This window comes from Daldinia loculata (assembly GCF_022478755.1).
Source record: "Daldinia loculata strain CBS 113971 unplaced genomic scaffold F4817scaffold_70, whole genome shotgun sequence".
NCBI lineage: Eukaryota > Fungi > Ascomycota > Sordariomycetes > Xylariales > Hypoxylaceae > Daldinia > Daldinia loculata.
In genome coordinates this window covers 64,738-79,473 of record NW_026054924.1, presented here as the reverse complement: position 1 = coordinate 79,473, position 14,736 = coordinate 64,738, and the positions used below count along the sequence as shown (strand labels likewise).

General features: G+C 47.4%; 5 protein-coding genes across 5 annotated transcripts; 3 read left to right on the top strand and 2 right to left on the bottom strand.

Annotated features, from left to right (window-relative positions):
* Positions 1–230: 230 nt before the first annotated feature.
* On the bottom strand, positions 231–1,673 carry F4817DRAFT_368656 (glycoside hydrolase family 27 protein; the record flags this gene model as incomplete). Its single annotated transcript, XM_049307265.1, has 4 exons — positions 231–703; positions 771–1,192; positions 1,265–1,511; positions 1,571–1,673. The coding sequence occupies 4 exons, from the start codon at positions 1,671–1,673 to the stop codon at positions 231–233; spliced, it is 1,245 nt and encodes a 414-aa protein (XP_049154972.1).
* Positions 1,674–2,034: 361 nt separating this feature from the next.
* Positions 2,035–3,106, top strand: F4817DRAFT_368654 (FAS1 domain-containing protein). The gene is made up of 3 exons (XM_049307264.1): positions 2,035–2,287; positions 2,350–2,660; positions 2,730–3,106. The coding sequence occupies exons 1-3, from the start codon at positions 2,083–2,085 to the stop codon at positions 2,853–2,855; spliced, it is 642 nt and encodes a 213-aa protein (XP_049154971.1). The 5' UTR covers positions 2,035–2,082; the 3' UTR covers positions 2,856–3,106.
* A 1,325-nt stretch (positions 3,107–4,431) lies between these two features.
* F4817DRAFT_319972 (uncharacterized protein) lies at positions 4,432–5,439 on the top strand (the record flags this gene model as incomplete). The annotated part of the gene is made up of 3 exons (XM_049301133.1): positions 4,432–4,657; positions 4,763–4,896; positions 4,981–5,439. The coding sequence occupies 3 exons, from the start codon at positions 4,432–4,434 to the stop codon at positions 5,437–5,439; spliced, it is 819 nt and encodes a 272-aa protein (XP_049154970.1).
* A 351-nt stretch (positions 5,440–5,790) lies between these two features.
* Positions 5,791–9,697, top strand: F4817DRAFT_350494 (glycosyltransferase family 90 protein). The gene is made up of 4 exons (XM_049304943.1): positions 5,791–6,382; positions 6,469–6,527; positions 6,629–6,900; positions 6,964–9,697. Exons 1-4 carry the CDS (start codon positions 6,342–6,344, stop codon positions 9,478–9,480), a joined length of 2,889 nt encoding a protein of 962 aa, XP_049154969.1. The 5' UTR covers positions 5,791–6,341; the 3' UTR covers positions 9,481–9,697.
* A 434-nt stretch (positions 9,698–10,131) lies between these two features.
* Positions 10,132–13,173, bottom strand: F4817DRAFT_265409 (TBC domain-containing protein). The gene is made up of 2 exons (XM_049299355.1): positions 10,912–13,173; positions 10,132–10,839 (listed from the first exon to the last, which is right to left on the bottom strand). The coding sequence occupies exons 1-2, from the start codon at positions 12,658–12,660 to the stop codon at positions 10,357–10,359; spliced, it is 2,232 nt and encodes a 743-aa protein (XP_049154968.1). The 5' UTR covers positions 12,661–13,173; the 3' UTR covers positions 10,132–10,356.
* Between the last annotated feature and the right edge of the window lie 1,563 nt (positions 13,174–14,736).

Below are 14,736 nucleotides of genomic sequence, written 5' to 3'. Positions count from 1 at the left end.
GTCTAGGTAGCCATTGACATTCGTTTCCTAATAGCCTTTTCTACTACTGCTTTCAAAAGCGCCGAATTGGGGGGCAACTGGCCCTTGTTACACTCATACCCCTTATTACCTAACACCTATTATCCAACAATAAGCGTTACTACGAAACTTTCCGTGAGCAATAAATACTACTATCTCAATAAGGGACTATTAAGCTATACATTTTAATTCAGTAAACATGCTTCTACCACTTAGCAAGATATGAGTAAGACCTTCGTCTGATGTACGGCGACATCTTCCAGACGGACTTCTTCAGTGAAAGTTCCCAAATCCTTTCCGCCCCATACATCTCTCATTTTGACCTCGGTGTTATTACAGAATTGGTCCAGCTCCGGTAGGATTTGCAGCTTCAAGTCGACGTTTGCCGTCTCCTTACCATAGTTGAGAGCCAGCACAACGTATTGGTGGCTCAGTGGGCCTCCCCAAACCTGTATTGATCCCTCGGTAGATAGATCAGGGATGTAAGTGGCGGCAACGCCCAATTCATCTTGGGATATAGCGATGATCTCCTTGTTCAGCAAGATCGCAAGCGATGATTCTGATATGTTGGTAATATCCGCACCGATAATCAATGGTGACTTGAGAGCAGCCCAAAATGAAAAGTGAGTTTGCTCTTCAAATTCGTTCATGGTGTTCATGCCAATTTCCAGCATGTCCATATCGGCTATTAACATACGTTAGTTATATAACTTTTCCCAAAGGCTATGTCGTTTCTATTGTTTCTAGCTTACCCCAAGATCCCGGTTTCTGGAAAGGAGAGATCTCTCTCATCTTACGAATCATCGTTAGAACGCTAACGCCTGCATAGCCTGTGTTCAGGCAGTATGCCGTCTGGCACACTCCAGATTTGTCGGATGCAAATGATGCGTAGATATCTCCTGACATTCGGTACGAATCGGCAATCTGATCGGCCCAGTACCAAGGGAATTGATGGCCCCATTGGCACAGAGCATAGAAGATGTCCCTTCCGGATGTACTTAACGCCTGGCCCATTATCTGGAACCTCTCTTGACTGGAGATGGTACCAGCTTGAAAGCCACCGCAATTATCGTATTTCAGATAATCAACCCCCCAAGACGCATAAGTATACGCGTCGAGCTCCTCATAGCCCCAGCTACCCGGGTGAAAGTCGCAATCGTATATACCGGAATCACTAAAGCCGAAAATCGATTCGTTAGTTGTGTGGGCGCGTGCTTATGGAAACAGATCTTCGTTAAAAACAAACCTATATATACCAAGGTTCAGCCCCAGATCGTGGACATAATCAGCTACACCTTTGATTCCAGAAGGAAACGTTGACACGTTAGCCTGCTGTTGCCCATTCTCTGCCCTTGTGTGGGCTTGCCAGCCGGCATCTATCATTACATATTCATAACCGGCGTCCGCCAGACCTAGTTTAACCAGGGCAGCTGCGGTATCTTGAATTAGGCTTTCGTTTATCTTGGCCTTGAATGTATTCCAAGAGTTCCATCCTGTTTTCAATGTTAGAACGGCCGGCCGTAAAGTATCAAGTTAACGGCAATCTGCCTACCCATTTGTGGCTTCGACGCAGCTTCTGCGCCAGCGATAATTAGGACCTGGAAAAGTAAAGGGATCATGTTAATGACGTATCGACGTGATGAGAAGTTAGACATTATTAGTTGAAGTCAACGAATGTATGGGTCGGAATAGCTATAATAGATAGGCAATTTACACTCAGCCCATACAGCCTCAATATTACCAAAGAACTAGACTCTTCTTCTTCCTTACATCTTAATCTTATAAGTTATTATGTCTAGGTATCTAAGTCAATGCTGGCGATTCTTAGGATGCATACATACCCACCACCCCGTTCTCCGGACAAAACACCGGGAGTTACCCCGATACAACTTCGTCGGTTATCTTGGCGTATAGGCGCGCTTGAATTGCACGTGCGCCAGCAGAGCAGAAAAGAGCTTCAAATTGTATATCTTCATAGACTACTTTATAGGTAATTTAGTCTCATAGCAGCGCCCAATAATTATTAGTTCTAGATACAGAGTTGACTTCGGCCACAAAAGAGCAATGTACAGTCTTAAGATCTTTGCATATTTATTGCTTAACTGTCTAGTTTTCGCTGAAAGCAATGACAGGCTTCCCCTATCTTATAGAGCTATACCTGAAAACTTATATGAGCCACCAAAGCCAGTCGGCTCCATTTCCTTACTTGAGCATGTGAATTCGAGGAGCAATCTCAATATCCTTGCACGAATTCTTTCGGAAAGTGCAGGTAAGTCTACCATTTCTAAGATCCTAATGCCAGAAGGTCATATCATTCTAACCTAATAACAGGCTTCACGCAAGCTTTCAGCACCATACCTACATGGAATTTTACATTCTTCGCCCCTTCAGATACTGCATTCAACCATACCGGGGAATATTTCAATACGTTCGCGGGAACGCCGAAGGGGAAATGGTGGCTTGGGAATTTAGTACAGCATCACTATATCCCGAACTCACAACTGAAGGCCTCTTCATTTTCCACGAATTACACTCGAGTACAGACAGGAACGTTTCTCTATGTCGAAGCACAAGTCGTGGGCAACAAGCTCGTGCTCAATCGAGCAGCTACTGTGACTGAAGCAGATATCCCGGTGACAAATGTAAGTACCTATATAAGGTGGATTACGACGTGACTGGAGATGCAAAGCAAGACTAATCATGTGAACCAGGGCTTGGTACATATAATCGATCGCATCATGGACCCGTCAGCCATGATATTCGAAGCGGATATCGAGAAGACGAAGCAGAGCTTTATTGCTGGGAGCTGCTCAAATCCTGAACTGCCGTATTGTTAAGGAGACTTACGTCTTTCACCGAGAAGATGAAGTTGATGAGATGTAGGACAGAGATTGATAAACATGCTCACGAATGTTGACCCAGATAGATAGCTTGAGCGGTATTACCTAAGTGTTCACGTTTGAACTATTAGAATGAAAATAGTCAACATATAAGTCGGTAGTTGACATCTCACGATATATGATGCGTCATGATGGCGGGGTGAGATTGGTCTCTAGGTATAGTCCAAACTCTTAAACACCTAATATAAGTTAACATAGATATCTCACTATCGTGGTACATTAGGGGACGAGTGACGCTTTTGTTAAATAGGTAAAAAGTAAACCTCTGAAGACAGCCAAGGCGTGCTGATTGAAGCTAACATGAACCCCAGCCGGTTAAATTCGGGGTTATTCGGGGAGAATCACATCTTCTCCGCAATGTAGACAACTCCATACGCTACCAGCGATCTATGAATTTAACCGCGTCGTTAACCAGATTTCAATACCTAACGTCTTGACCATGCAGAGCATGCCTGGATACCAGGACTGCGGGTCCACACTCAGATACCATGATACTATCGCAGTCTTAGCGCCAGGGCGCATGTGCTGCAATATATTGGTGGAAAGTTTTAATGTCTTCTCCATCCTGGTTCTTGGGCCGGGGATATCCCCACCATGTGATTCTTGGCCGTCTGGCCAACAGTTCTCTATGACAGGGTAAAAGTATTACGAATTTCCAATTACAAGGCCTCTTAGGTAGTATATAATAACGCGAGTTGGCCCTCCATAGACGAGTTTCTGCAGTTCATTACGAATTCTGCCTTCTTGTTGCTTCATCGAGTGAGTTCGGATACGATCTGGGTCTCGCCCGGTGCCTAGTTCAAGATGCGGTTCTCGCGGCTATCGAGGGGATGAAGAACAAGACTGGGAATTATACGTGTAAGACAAGGAGGCGTGCGATAGAGAGTAAGAGGAGTCCCCAACTGTATTAGGATACCCATCCAGTAACTGCGATGGTATTCATGGAATGTGTTGTTATATGATAATGGTCTTTCCCAAGAGTCCTTCGTGGTCTAACGTTAACTCTTAATGACGATCATCAGTTACCTTTCATTTTCTTTTTGTATACGGGGGCGTGGAAGATGGCTGCATACCTAAATATATAGACCGCTTCGAATTCTCAAGAACGTAGAGTACTATATTGAACTGACTATCGTAAAAAGAATACTCGACCTAGATATAGATTCGTAGTGTTGAATCGCAATGTGGATAGATCAATGTGGATAGATGTTCTAGCATCGGGGGAGTTGGACGTCTAGCGCACATGTTAGGATGTATGCGGATAACATGTACTGCCTAACGACGATGTGTTTCTTAGAGAAGCTGCTGCTCCCTTCGAAGGAAGCAACGCATGTAAAATCACATGTGTCTTCTTCGTTGGTTGATGTAGATCTCCTAATCAAAGTTGTGTTAGTTCAGCTATCGTCCGATCTTGTCTCCTGCGGCTTCTTCTTCCTTTCGCCGTATCAACGTCGGTTTTCCACCTAAGATACAATACCACCCACCTCATACCTACATCATACCTGAAGCAAAAATGCGCCTCCTGAATACGGCAATCTTCTTCCCCACGCTGGCCACCATGATCATTCCTTTATCCCATACGTTTCCGGTTGGCATCTTGGTCCGCGAAGCCGTCAGCGCGAGACATCATCGTGTCCCCTTTCGAAATTTCAGTCGCCACCGCTGGTATAATATCAGCAGAGGGATTAACGATCCTCAGATATTCTGTCATGACGAATCTCAGCCGCCTATTTACACTAGTAAGTACCTAATGCTAGCGTTCGAAATTGAGCCACTGTAGTTTCGGTTTTCTTCCATCTTCGAATTGAGCTTCCTACTACTAACAATGCCCGTTACGTATTTAGCGGGCGATAAAGACTTCGGTGGTCCCGGCGTGCTTATATGGAACCATGACCCGAAAAGCCACGGCGCCGCCAACGGGACCATGTTCTTCTTGTACGAGAGCAATCACGACTTCGTTCCTTACAAGTACACGGTCGTAAGCCCCCTTGAGATACCTTAAAATATCCTAAGAGCGTTTCTTCGGGCGGGGCGCTAATAAGGATGGTATACCTTCTTCTAGATCCCACCTTGGTCGTCTGTATTCGTTGCCGTATGTCCAAATTTCCGCGGGCGTATTGTGCGGGGAGACATGATGAATTTCGACAGGAAAAAACATCTGTTAGGGACATGGGCCGAGATCAACTGGCACGCCAACGGATCTGGGACGGCATGGGGAGACATCTCACTGCTTCAGGGCAATGATGGGGCCGCGGTGATCCAGTCTCTCGACGGGCTTAGCAGGGCGAAGGGGTTCACGATAGACCTCCTATCCGATGCGCCAACGAACGTGTTAGCGCAGAAGGCGACGGGTTCGTGGTGCCTCGACAAGATCATTGGGCAGGACGCGAACAACGCGACGAGAGAATGGGAGATGCAGTTTCTAGATCCGTGGAACGTGTATTTGGAAGACGACGTCGACCCCGTAATCAATTCGGACAACGGGAGGTTCCAGGTCACGTTCTACGAGGGTATCATCTAGACAAGGTGATTCTTGGCTCTTTTCCATTTCGCCCACTGTGGTTTGCGGGAATTGTGTATTTCAGGAGGCGCATCGAAAGAGACGAGGGAAAAGAATAAGTACTAGTTACATCAAATTAGGTAGGTAGTTATATTTTTATGCAAGATGGAATATTAAACCTTGAAGTTTAATTACGCGCACATGTATTTGAATGTATTTGCACTTGAAAGTTGAAGGTAGGTACATATGGCCATGTCAGCTGGTGTCAGCCGTCTCACGTAAATTTACTGTAGTGGAAGTTACACATAGCAAAAGTAAGACGTGGGAAGGAATAACTAGAGAGCATTGACCCCCAACTTCTAATAATAACCACTTAATCATGATATCAATACTTTTCTTTCTCAAGAGTCGCATCCCACAACAATCCTGACCCGCCCCCGTAATCCAATCCAATCACTTGGGATTTCCCAGCCTTACGTTTAATGCGGTTTGTGCATCGACTTGCGAAAAGTTGTTTGTGCCGAATTTCCGCCTTCTCAGTGAGAAGTTCTCACGATCCATCTTGCCAAGGCGCTTGAGCCTGAATCACTGAATCACTGAAATCACTGAATCACTGAACCATACATACAGTAGCATTACTACTGTTTTCGTACATACAGCCAAACAGCGCTCGATTCTTGGTCACCTCGTCATCCGTTCCTGTCACCTCTTCGGCGATACCAGCAGAGACCAGAAACGAAATGGGCCACTTTTGCTCGTAGTGCCAATATCCTTGGCATCGATTACCTCGTCGTCTCATCTTATAGCTGTAACTCGTCACCATGAATTGAAGTCGTGTGCCTTTTCTTCGACAAGTCGAGTGAGAGCGCATACGTACCTAGACGAAGCACCCACCTGGGCTGTTGGTGTTGGTCTTGTTCAGGATGGCATCGCCATCTCGGAAAGTCGTTGTCTTAGCTATCTGGTACGTGCGGCGCTATGTTTCTCGTCCCATTTCTTTCTCTTGTATAATTCCAATTAATCCAAACCCAAATAATTGACGCCCAGCAGTATTCTCAGCTTAAGTACCATCTTCGTCTGGTCCCGATATTATAAAAGTGCAGCCTTTGGTACGGCCCGCCGCTCTTCTTGTCTTCTTGGCTTGAGAATACCACCTCAAGCTTGCACCTTGTATATAAACGCGCATAATGTTGACTTCTATACAAACTAGAGCGACCTTTCCACTTTTCTATCTTGACCTTCCTGTTCTCTGGCCTCGCCCTCTCTGCCTATGCTAGATATATACTGCGCTTCGAGTCTAGTTACGCGCCGCTGACCGACGGAAATGCCTTATCTAAAACCTTCGCCGGGATACTGAAGTCCTCACTTCGGCTTCGCTTCCTCTCAACATCATTCGCGCTATTGCTATTCTGCCTCGTTGCCCGCACTATATTGTATTGGCGGACTATTCGTACCATCCACTGTTCGTGGGACGGACTTCAGGTTTGCGCCCAATCCTAGCCCGCAACAAGACATCTAGAATTAATCACTGATCCCTATCGACAGTCGTTCCTCCCCTTTATCCTCATAATATGCGATGTCCTCGAGCTGCGACCTCTACATCTACCGAGATATGGATATGATACGCAAGCGGGAGATTCAGGCGCTTCGGCCTTCATAAAATATGGCCTGGTTGCGCTGTTCTGGGGCTTGGCTGCTACTGATACCCTCCTCCTTTCTGAGCGCACGACTGGCGCAATATGTCCTGGCGGAACGCATATCGAGCGCTTCATACCTCTTGCTCAGCTAGTCACATTAGCCTTGGATGCTGTCTTCATATCTCAGGTTGGGAAACTCCGGCAAAGCAACGAGGCACAACCAAAGACGTGGCATTTTCTAGGCACTTTGTTTCTAAGTTCGGCGGCCGTCTTGACATTCTTGGCCGTTTGGTCATCAATTGACCGAGCCAATTTTCAATGGAATGTATTTCTCACTGGGCTCGCTGTTGGTGACCTGATTATTGATAGTATAGCTGTGGCAATAGCTATAATCTCGGCCGTCTACCTCCTTGGTTACTTTCATACCACACTAGTGAGCCTACTGCTCACAACTACTGGTATCTTCGTGTACATACAATGGAGGATCATGGACGGAACCATGATCAAGGTCTGGTCTAATTGGTGGGGTCTTGTAACGGGCGTTTGGCTGTTTCTCGGGACAGGCATTTTGTTCCGGTTTAGCAAAGCCGTCAATTTTCAACTACAGTCAACCGGTGAGGGTGTTATCTCTAGGAATCGATATGGCCTTTTCGCCCTCTTAGCCTTTTCTCTTGTCTTCTGCCAGACAGTTTTCATGAGCCCCGGCGGGTTCCGACCTACCCCTGGCCCTATCATTGCCAATGCCAGAAGCGAGTCGGATATTTGGATAGCTGGGGCTAGGAAGAGCAAGTCGCTAAAAGAGGCTGCCTTAGAGTATAGAGAGCGCTATGGTATGCCGCCTCCCCCCGGCTTCGACAAGTGGTACATGTTTGCAACTTCGGTCAAATCTCCAGTAATCGATACCTTTGACCAGATTCACACTGACCTCCTCCCCTTCTGGGGCACTGTACCGTCTATCCTTCGTCAGAGGACAACTCACCTACTCGAGCACCCGTCACTTTCTATGGGAGGCATTATCATTGAGGGCGGCAAAATTGAAATATCACCGCACATCCGCGGTACCCATCGATGGATGATGGATGTTACTAAGGATATGCTCGAACCCTTTGCACAATGGCTCCCAAATATGCAGCTTGCCTTCAATCTCGATGACGAGTGCCGCATATCCGTCCCCCTCGACCGTATGAAAGCATATATAGAAGAAGGAGTTAAGGCCAGGGCGAGGCTGAGCGCAAAACAGAAGGTATTGCCATTCAGCAAGGACCAGGAACCGCCCTGGTCGAAAGATTACTTGCAGGCAGACGAGAGTATCTGGGAGGAGAAATCACCGTGGTTCGTGGATAGATCCAAGCGACAGATCTTTTACGAATGGATTTCACCAACGTGTCCTGCAGACTCTCCGGTGAATAAGTATCGTTGGTGGAATAGAAAAGCAGAATGTCTAAGCTGCTCTGCTCCGCACATGAAGCATGGTTTCGTATCCAATTGGACGTTGTCTGGTGACTTGTGCCATCAGCCCGACCTTGCGTATCTGCATGGTATCCTGCTATCGCCGTCTGCTATGGCACCTTCGCATACGCTATTCCCCGTCTTCAGCCAGAGCCGGTTGTATAACTTTGCCGATATATTATACCCGAGCCCGTGGAACTTCGGCGAGAAGGTCGAGATCGAGAACAATAAAAGCATACCCTGGAACCAGAAGCTGAACAGCGTGTACTGGCGTGGCGCCTCATCTGATGGCTTTGCCATGCATGGTGCATGGCAGACGTTTTTGCGGGCCAGGTTCGTCCAGATGGCTACCAAAGCAAAAATATCCATCCCGGCGAAGTCTCTCTTCAACCTAATTCATACCCCAAGACATATCCTTTCCACTCTACGCTCTACCATCTCATCATCCCCCCCTTCCTCTCAAAACGCACCCGCCGCGGATAATCAGCTTACTGTCAATGTCTCATTCGTTGGCAACTTTAATCGCTGCGACGAGCGCGACTGTAATGCCGAGCATATCACCTTCTATGGCTCATCCACGGCTGAGCCGCCGCCCTCTCTCGACTTCCAGGAGCACTGGCGTCATCGCCATCTCATCGACCTCGACGGTGCTGCCTTCAGTGGCCGCTTCCTGCCGTTCCTCAAATCTGCTTCTCTACCGTATCGTGCAGCCCTCTTCCGCACTTGGTGGGAGGAACGTGCCCACGCTTGGAGACACTTCGTACCATTAGACGTGCGACTTGGCGATCTCTGGGGCGCCGTGAGCTACTTAGGCGGTCCCGGTCTAGCTGACGCCGACGAAATCGCGCAGGCGGGGCGGGACTGGGCGCTCCAGTCCCTTCGGAAGGAAGACATGCAGGTTTACATGTTTCGATTACTGCTTGAGTGGGGACGCCTGGTAGATGATCGCAGGGAGGATCTTGGATTTGCTCTCTGAGCGAATAGGGGAAGTAACAGGAAAGGAAAAGTTGGCTATGGATAATAATACGGAGACTGTACACATAAACGGATGGACTGGGTCGCTGGTGTTTACTGCTTGCCGCTTCTTGGATGTATGATTTTACGCTTGATACCACAACATGGTCGGATGGCTAGAGGAATGTATAGGTACCTACATAACTAATATATGATATCGCACGATTAATAGCCAGGAATATTTCCAGTTCCATTTGCAATTTTCATAGTATTGAAGAATTAATACCTGTTAATCAAGACAGAAGAAATCTTGCATAAAGGATTTAAATCGGAAATATCCTAGGTTAGAAGGCCCTGCAGGAATATGGATAAATAAATTGTTCGTCAAATTAATTAGGCTAGCTCCCGTCTCTGGGCAGAATAACGAGGCTATCTATATATATATCTGAGAATATAAAGATAAAAGGGGGGGAGAGGGAAGAAGAGAAATATATGTGACGGATGTAGGTGGAAAACTAGCAATTAACTCCCTCTTCCCAAGCCTATTTATCGCCTTCAAGAGTCTATATTTCCTTTCCCATTTCGTGATTAATTCGTTCCAAGAGGTTTTTTCTGCGAGCCCATCTGCACTAGATCGAGCCGCCTTCAAGGTTTTTTTTTTTCACTCCTCTTATGTGCTCCATGCTCGCCTTTTCACCGAAGGACAGGTTAACAAGACATAAGGAATGGATCGTGGCAAAGCTATCCTGACATCTCTTGTCAAGTCCAAAATATACACAATAGATTTGCTCAATATCAATACGCCTTGTAGTATGTAGACAATAATGTGACGGCTAGGATAATGCGAGCAGGGAGACAGATGGAGAATGATTTAAGAACACTCTGCTCTAAAACTCGTTTAGGACTTTCCGGCGTCTCGAATTTTGGCCATCCACGAATCAACTCTCTCCTGCTGGTCCGGTCTGCTTCTAGTCTCAAAGACCTTCCGGATTTCCGCAGTAGTTTTAGCACTGAGTAGAGATGCCTCTGTATCCAACAGCAAGGCGACGGCCGCACGGACTAGGACCGCGTCTCCTTCAAAGACGTACACGTCCCATATCCGAGTGCATTCGTCAAGACTAAAGCTGCGCGTAAAGCAAGACGTAAATATGTCACCTAGATAACTATCGGGCTCGAGGCCAAGCTCTTGGTTGGTGAGATGTTCGTGGAGTCGCGGCGATTTCGTAGCTAGAGTCTGAAGAAGCAGGTTGAATGTAGACGTCTTGGCTCCTACGTCAGAAGCGTAAAAAGATAAGGGAAGAGGACGGTTCAGAACATTGGCTAGGGCGATAAAAGCCGCAGCAGGCGTAGGAAGGTTGAGCAAGAGTATTGCCGCAGTGGTCTAATTAGCAACATTAGTACATAGATATTTAAAATAAGGCCAAAAGAAAGGATGTAACACCATAGGACTCACATTACAACCGGATACGTAACCGATATCGCTCCGGTACATAGCGTACGCGCGAAGGACATCGATGAGACTCTTGTGTAAGGGAGCACCGGCTTGAAAGATCTTCAGGTCAACCCAAGTCTGCTCCTCCACATCCGCTTGAATTTGCGCAAACCAGCCCATCTTGCGTTCATCCTCAGTTTCGGGCTTTCCTTTTGCAGAGCGCTCCTCAACCTCGCGCGCCCTTGCTAAGGCTGCCTGGAACGACGTCTCGGTTAACTCCAGCTGATTTCCTATAGCGCGAGACCACACAGCACCTCGACTTCGGGGTGCTACGCCTTTCCACCACAACTCCCGAGTTCGTCGCTCGCGAATAGCAACGTCCCATCTTTTCAAGACGTCATCTTCCCACACTTGCATGAGTGCCTTGGCAACATTGTCCTTGTTACGTTCCTTCTCCTTCCTTGCAGCCTCTCGCTTCTTGTCCGCCTCGATACTATTTACCATCATCCTCTGATATTCTCTGAGGTGTTTCTTCTCTTCTGCAGGATCCTTTGGCGGTAGCCAAGACGGTCTTGTTCGCGAGAGAACTGCCTCCTTCTCCTTAGAGATGGGTAGAGGGTCAATCATAATATTAGTCCGCCTGAGAGGAGGCAGTTCGGCAAGCGCTGATTTCACCCGCGGTTTTGGCGCCGGACGGACATACGTCGAATTGCAAACGCCATGCTTATCAAGCTCATCTGCATGCTCTTCCAATTTCTCGGTGAGGGCCTTCGCTTCAGGGCTAAGTTCCGAAATAGCAGCAGTCCAGCTCTTGGCACGACCCTTGGCCGACGAAGACACCGACGATCGTAGCGAATCCGTGGACGGCGAAGAGTCCATTCTCCATGTCGGAGATTTTAGACAGCCTTGATGGACCGCAACCGGCGGCGTGCCATTGCCCACGCTACGAATACGTTCTTTTGTTCGTCTTTCAGGAGAGTTTGAAGTCGACCCTGGACGGCTAGCCGACCGCTCCATAGGGGGACGAGGCGATAGAGGGACATTATCGAGTATAAGATCGTCGGGAATATCATCGTCGTCGTCGTCGCATTCTTTTTCTAAATCAATTGCCGACTTTGGTGCCCGGCCCGTCTGCGAACTGCTCCGTCGTAGCTTGGGCACTACTAGATTATTTTCTCCAGGGCTAAGTGATCGGGCTGAAACATTGGAGCTAGGGCTTCGTCGGCGACGGGGTATGGTCATGGAGGAAGCAGATCGTACCGATAGACCTCGCGCTGGTAATGGGCCTGCTTGGGGTTCGGGACCAATGCCTGTGCTAACATTACGGGTACTAGTATCGCGAAACTGCGGGGTCAGTGTTGAGGCTCCGGGACGAGAACCTGAAAAGGACTGAATGGTGCGCAATTGCGGTCGCGGGCGAGCTAGATCACGAGTCTGAGGATGGATCTTGGGGCCGACATGCTTCACAGAGGCACGAAGGTCGGAGGCAAAGGAGATGCTATAAGGATTCGGAGCCGACTTGGCGTGAGTGTCGCGGAAATGGGAATGGTCAATTGAGGTGACATCGTCATCGAGGCCGATCTCCTCGAAATTAGCAACGTCTGCAGTAAGGCCGTTTTCGCCATCGTCCGAGTTAAATGATCGTACAGACGAGGCCCTGGAAGTAATAGCGGACGAAGTCATGCCGGGCGGTGATCCAGGACTCGGAAGTGCGAGGTCAACCCCGTCTAAGTGTCCTCCACCGTAGGTCATGATCGCATGATCGAGCATCGAGTAGTCGGCTCAGAATAAAATAGCGCGGAAGAGGTAGTCGATTAAATTATTGTTTTTAACGGTGCCCAAGCGTATGTACACAAAGCGATTGTGTATGCGTCACCGATGTTTGGATACAGAAACGAAGCCGAAGCGGTTTGTCCTCGGTACTCGAGGCGGATGATCCGGGTATTTTGTCGATTTGTTACTTTGAGGTCCGTCCGACTTCTAGATAGCGACTCCGAACGAAGGAATCGGAGGCCAGCAGGGTAGACAGGAATAGTAACAGTAGAGACGGAAACTCGAGTTGCCTTGATCGCGTAAGGCGTGTGCAGGGACGAAGTATGATAGTATATCGTGTTTCGAAAAATCCCAAATTCGTTAACTAAATTCGCTGTAAAGGGAAGGCCCCCTGATCTGCAGCGACACTGTTATGGTAGAGGTGAGATGCGGCTTGTCAATTGTCTCACGATCCTAGCAAGGATGAACCCCTAGATGGCGGCACGGTGTGTCGGATATCGGATGATTATAAAGATTTATAGATTATCGATGTTGCTCCCGTTTGTAGGAGACGAGTATTTATAAATGAATATAATACCGTATTATTTCGATTCGAGGAAAACGAGTGTTAGTGGTGATGGCCGAATATAATCACCAAAGAGAAAGGTTAGGTAATTATGTCCGGAGTTTATGTGCAATAGTACTTTCGACGTTCCAGTGCTGGTCAATTAGACTTGTCCGAGAAACATTACAATTCAGCAGAGAAGTCCATATGTGCAGAAGCCCTTAGGTATGTGTAATTAATATCCTCAGTAAGGGTTAAGGCTATAGTGCTACTATGCCAGCGCTGACACGGGGTGTTTGGCTCGGGATGCTCGCAGGCGGTGCGGTGCAAACGAATGATGAAATCGAATATATAGAAATGAGCGAATACATGTAATGATTTGTTGTTTGAATGAGTGGACGAATATCAAGGAATCTCTTCCGATATCCTAAATAAGAACAACACGATGTGGCTTCCCCGGGAATAATGAGCGGATCCTCCTAATGCGGTAGGAAAAGAAGTAACAAAGTTGGAACTTGGAAGAAGAAAGGGAAAGTTGTAAGTTCAAGATGATGATGCTGTGGTGGTTGCGAGATAGTAAAGATAGCGCATTGCAACCTGGGAAGCTAGTAGCTTTGGCGCCTTCTGCCAGCTAGGAGGGAGCCTAGGAAAGCGCCGAACACTTCCAATTTGCTACCTACTTAACGCCCCCTCTCCACCACTAAAAGCTTTGCTTGCCCCTTATGAGCCCCCCCGGCGCTACGAACAAATTTTTGCCGGTGCGAGAGTACTGGAAGGAGAAAAGAAAGGGGTCCGTTTATAAGCGGTAATCAAGAAGTCAACCAATGAAACTTGGCCATCAACAAGCCTTGTACCTGCTAGTTGATAAAGCTAGCATCCCATTGGCTTAATCGAGAGTGGAAGTTTCTGAAACTTGCAGGTATCATCTGTGTACCCCCTAATAATTCTTCGCATACACCGCTCCTTTAGGTGCATTTTCTGTGTGCCTTGATCTTACAGCTGGAGGGTACATGTACATAAGGTACCTGATATCGCAACCGCAACTCGACAGTTACAGCTATCTTCAAAACGACGGTGCGGAACCTAGAATGGATTGAAGGCTTGACGCAATTATTTTTAATTGATAATCCGTACTATCAACTGCTTTGCTTCATTCGTACAACAAACGCATCTTATTCATCGTCTATTTTGGCTTGCCTTAGGTACACAACACCTACATCTATGTAGGTAAATGAGGCAAACATGGATAATGGATCAATGTTATGCTTATGTCTTTGAGCTATCGCATGCAGGTACAGCTCCAGCTAAGCCACTTGAAAGAGCCTGTTGGCGTTTCATCACTTCCATCGGGTCTACATACCTATAGGTACCGCATCTGCTCATCCCCACAATCAAGCCTCATTCATTAACTTTGAAAGCTCTGACCAGTCGTGAACGCTTCTAGAACTTGGGAGTATTACAAAGTACCTACATGTAAACAATGGAGCAAATTGCAAAACATTCCTCCGGAAACGAATATAGGAGAAGTT

Bases quoted from the DNA above. Each gene is read 5' to 3' on its own strand.
- F4817DRAFT_368654 (XM_049307264.1), top strand. From the start codon at position 2,083: ATGTACAGTCTTAAGATCTTTGCATATTTATTGCTTAACTGTCTAGTT. The intron at 2,288-2,349 runs GTAAGTCTACCA...ACCTAATAACAG, and splicing joins AATTCTTTCGGAAAGTGCAG to GCTTCACGCAAGCTTTCAGC. The intron at 2,661-2,729 runs GTAAGTACCTAT...CATGTGAACCAG, and splicing joins CAGATATCCCGGTGACAAAT to GGCTTGGTACATATAATCGA.
- F4817DRAFT_350494 (XM_049304943.1), top strand. From the start codon at position 6,342: ATGGCATCGCCATCTCGGAAAGTCGTTGTCTTAGCTATCTG. The intron at 6,528-6,628 runs GTACGGCCCGCC...TATACAAACTAG, and splicing joins TTATAAAAGTGCAGCCTTTG to AGCGACCTTTCCACTTTTCT. The intron at 6,901-6,963 runs GTTTGCGCCCAA...CCCTATCGACAG, and splicing joins GTTCGTGGGACGGACTTCAG to TCGTTCCTCCCCTTTATCCT.
- F4817DRAFT_265409 (XM_049299355.1), bottom strand. From the start codon at position 12,660: ATGCTCGATCATGCGATCATGACCTACGGTGGAGGACACTTAGACGGG. The intron at 10,840-10,911 runs GTGAGTCCTATG...GTTGCTAATTAG, and splicing joins GTTACGTATCCGGTTGTAAT to ACCACTGCGGCAATACTCTT.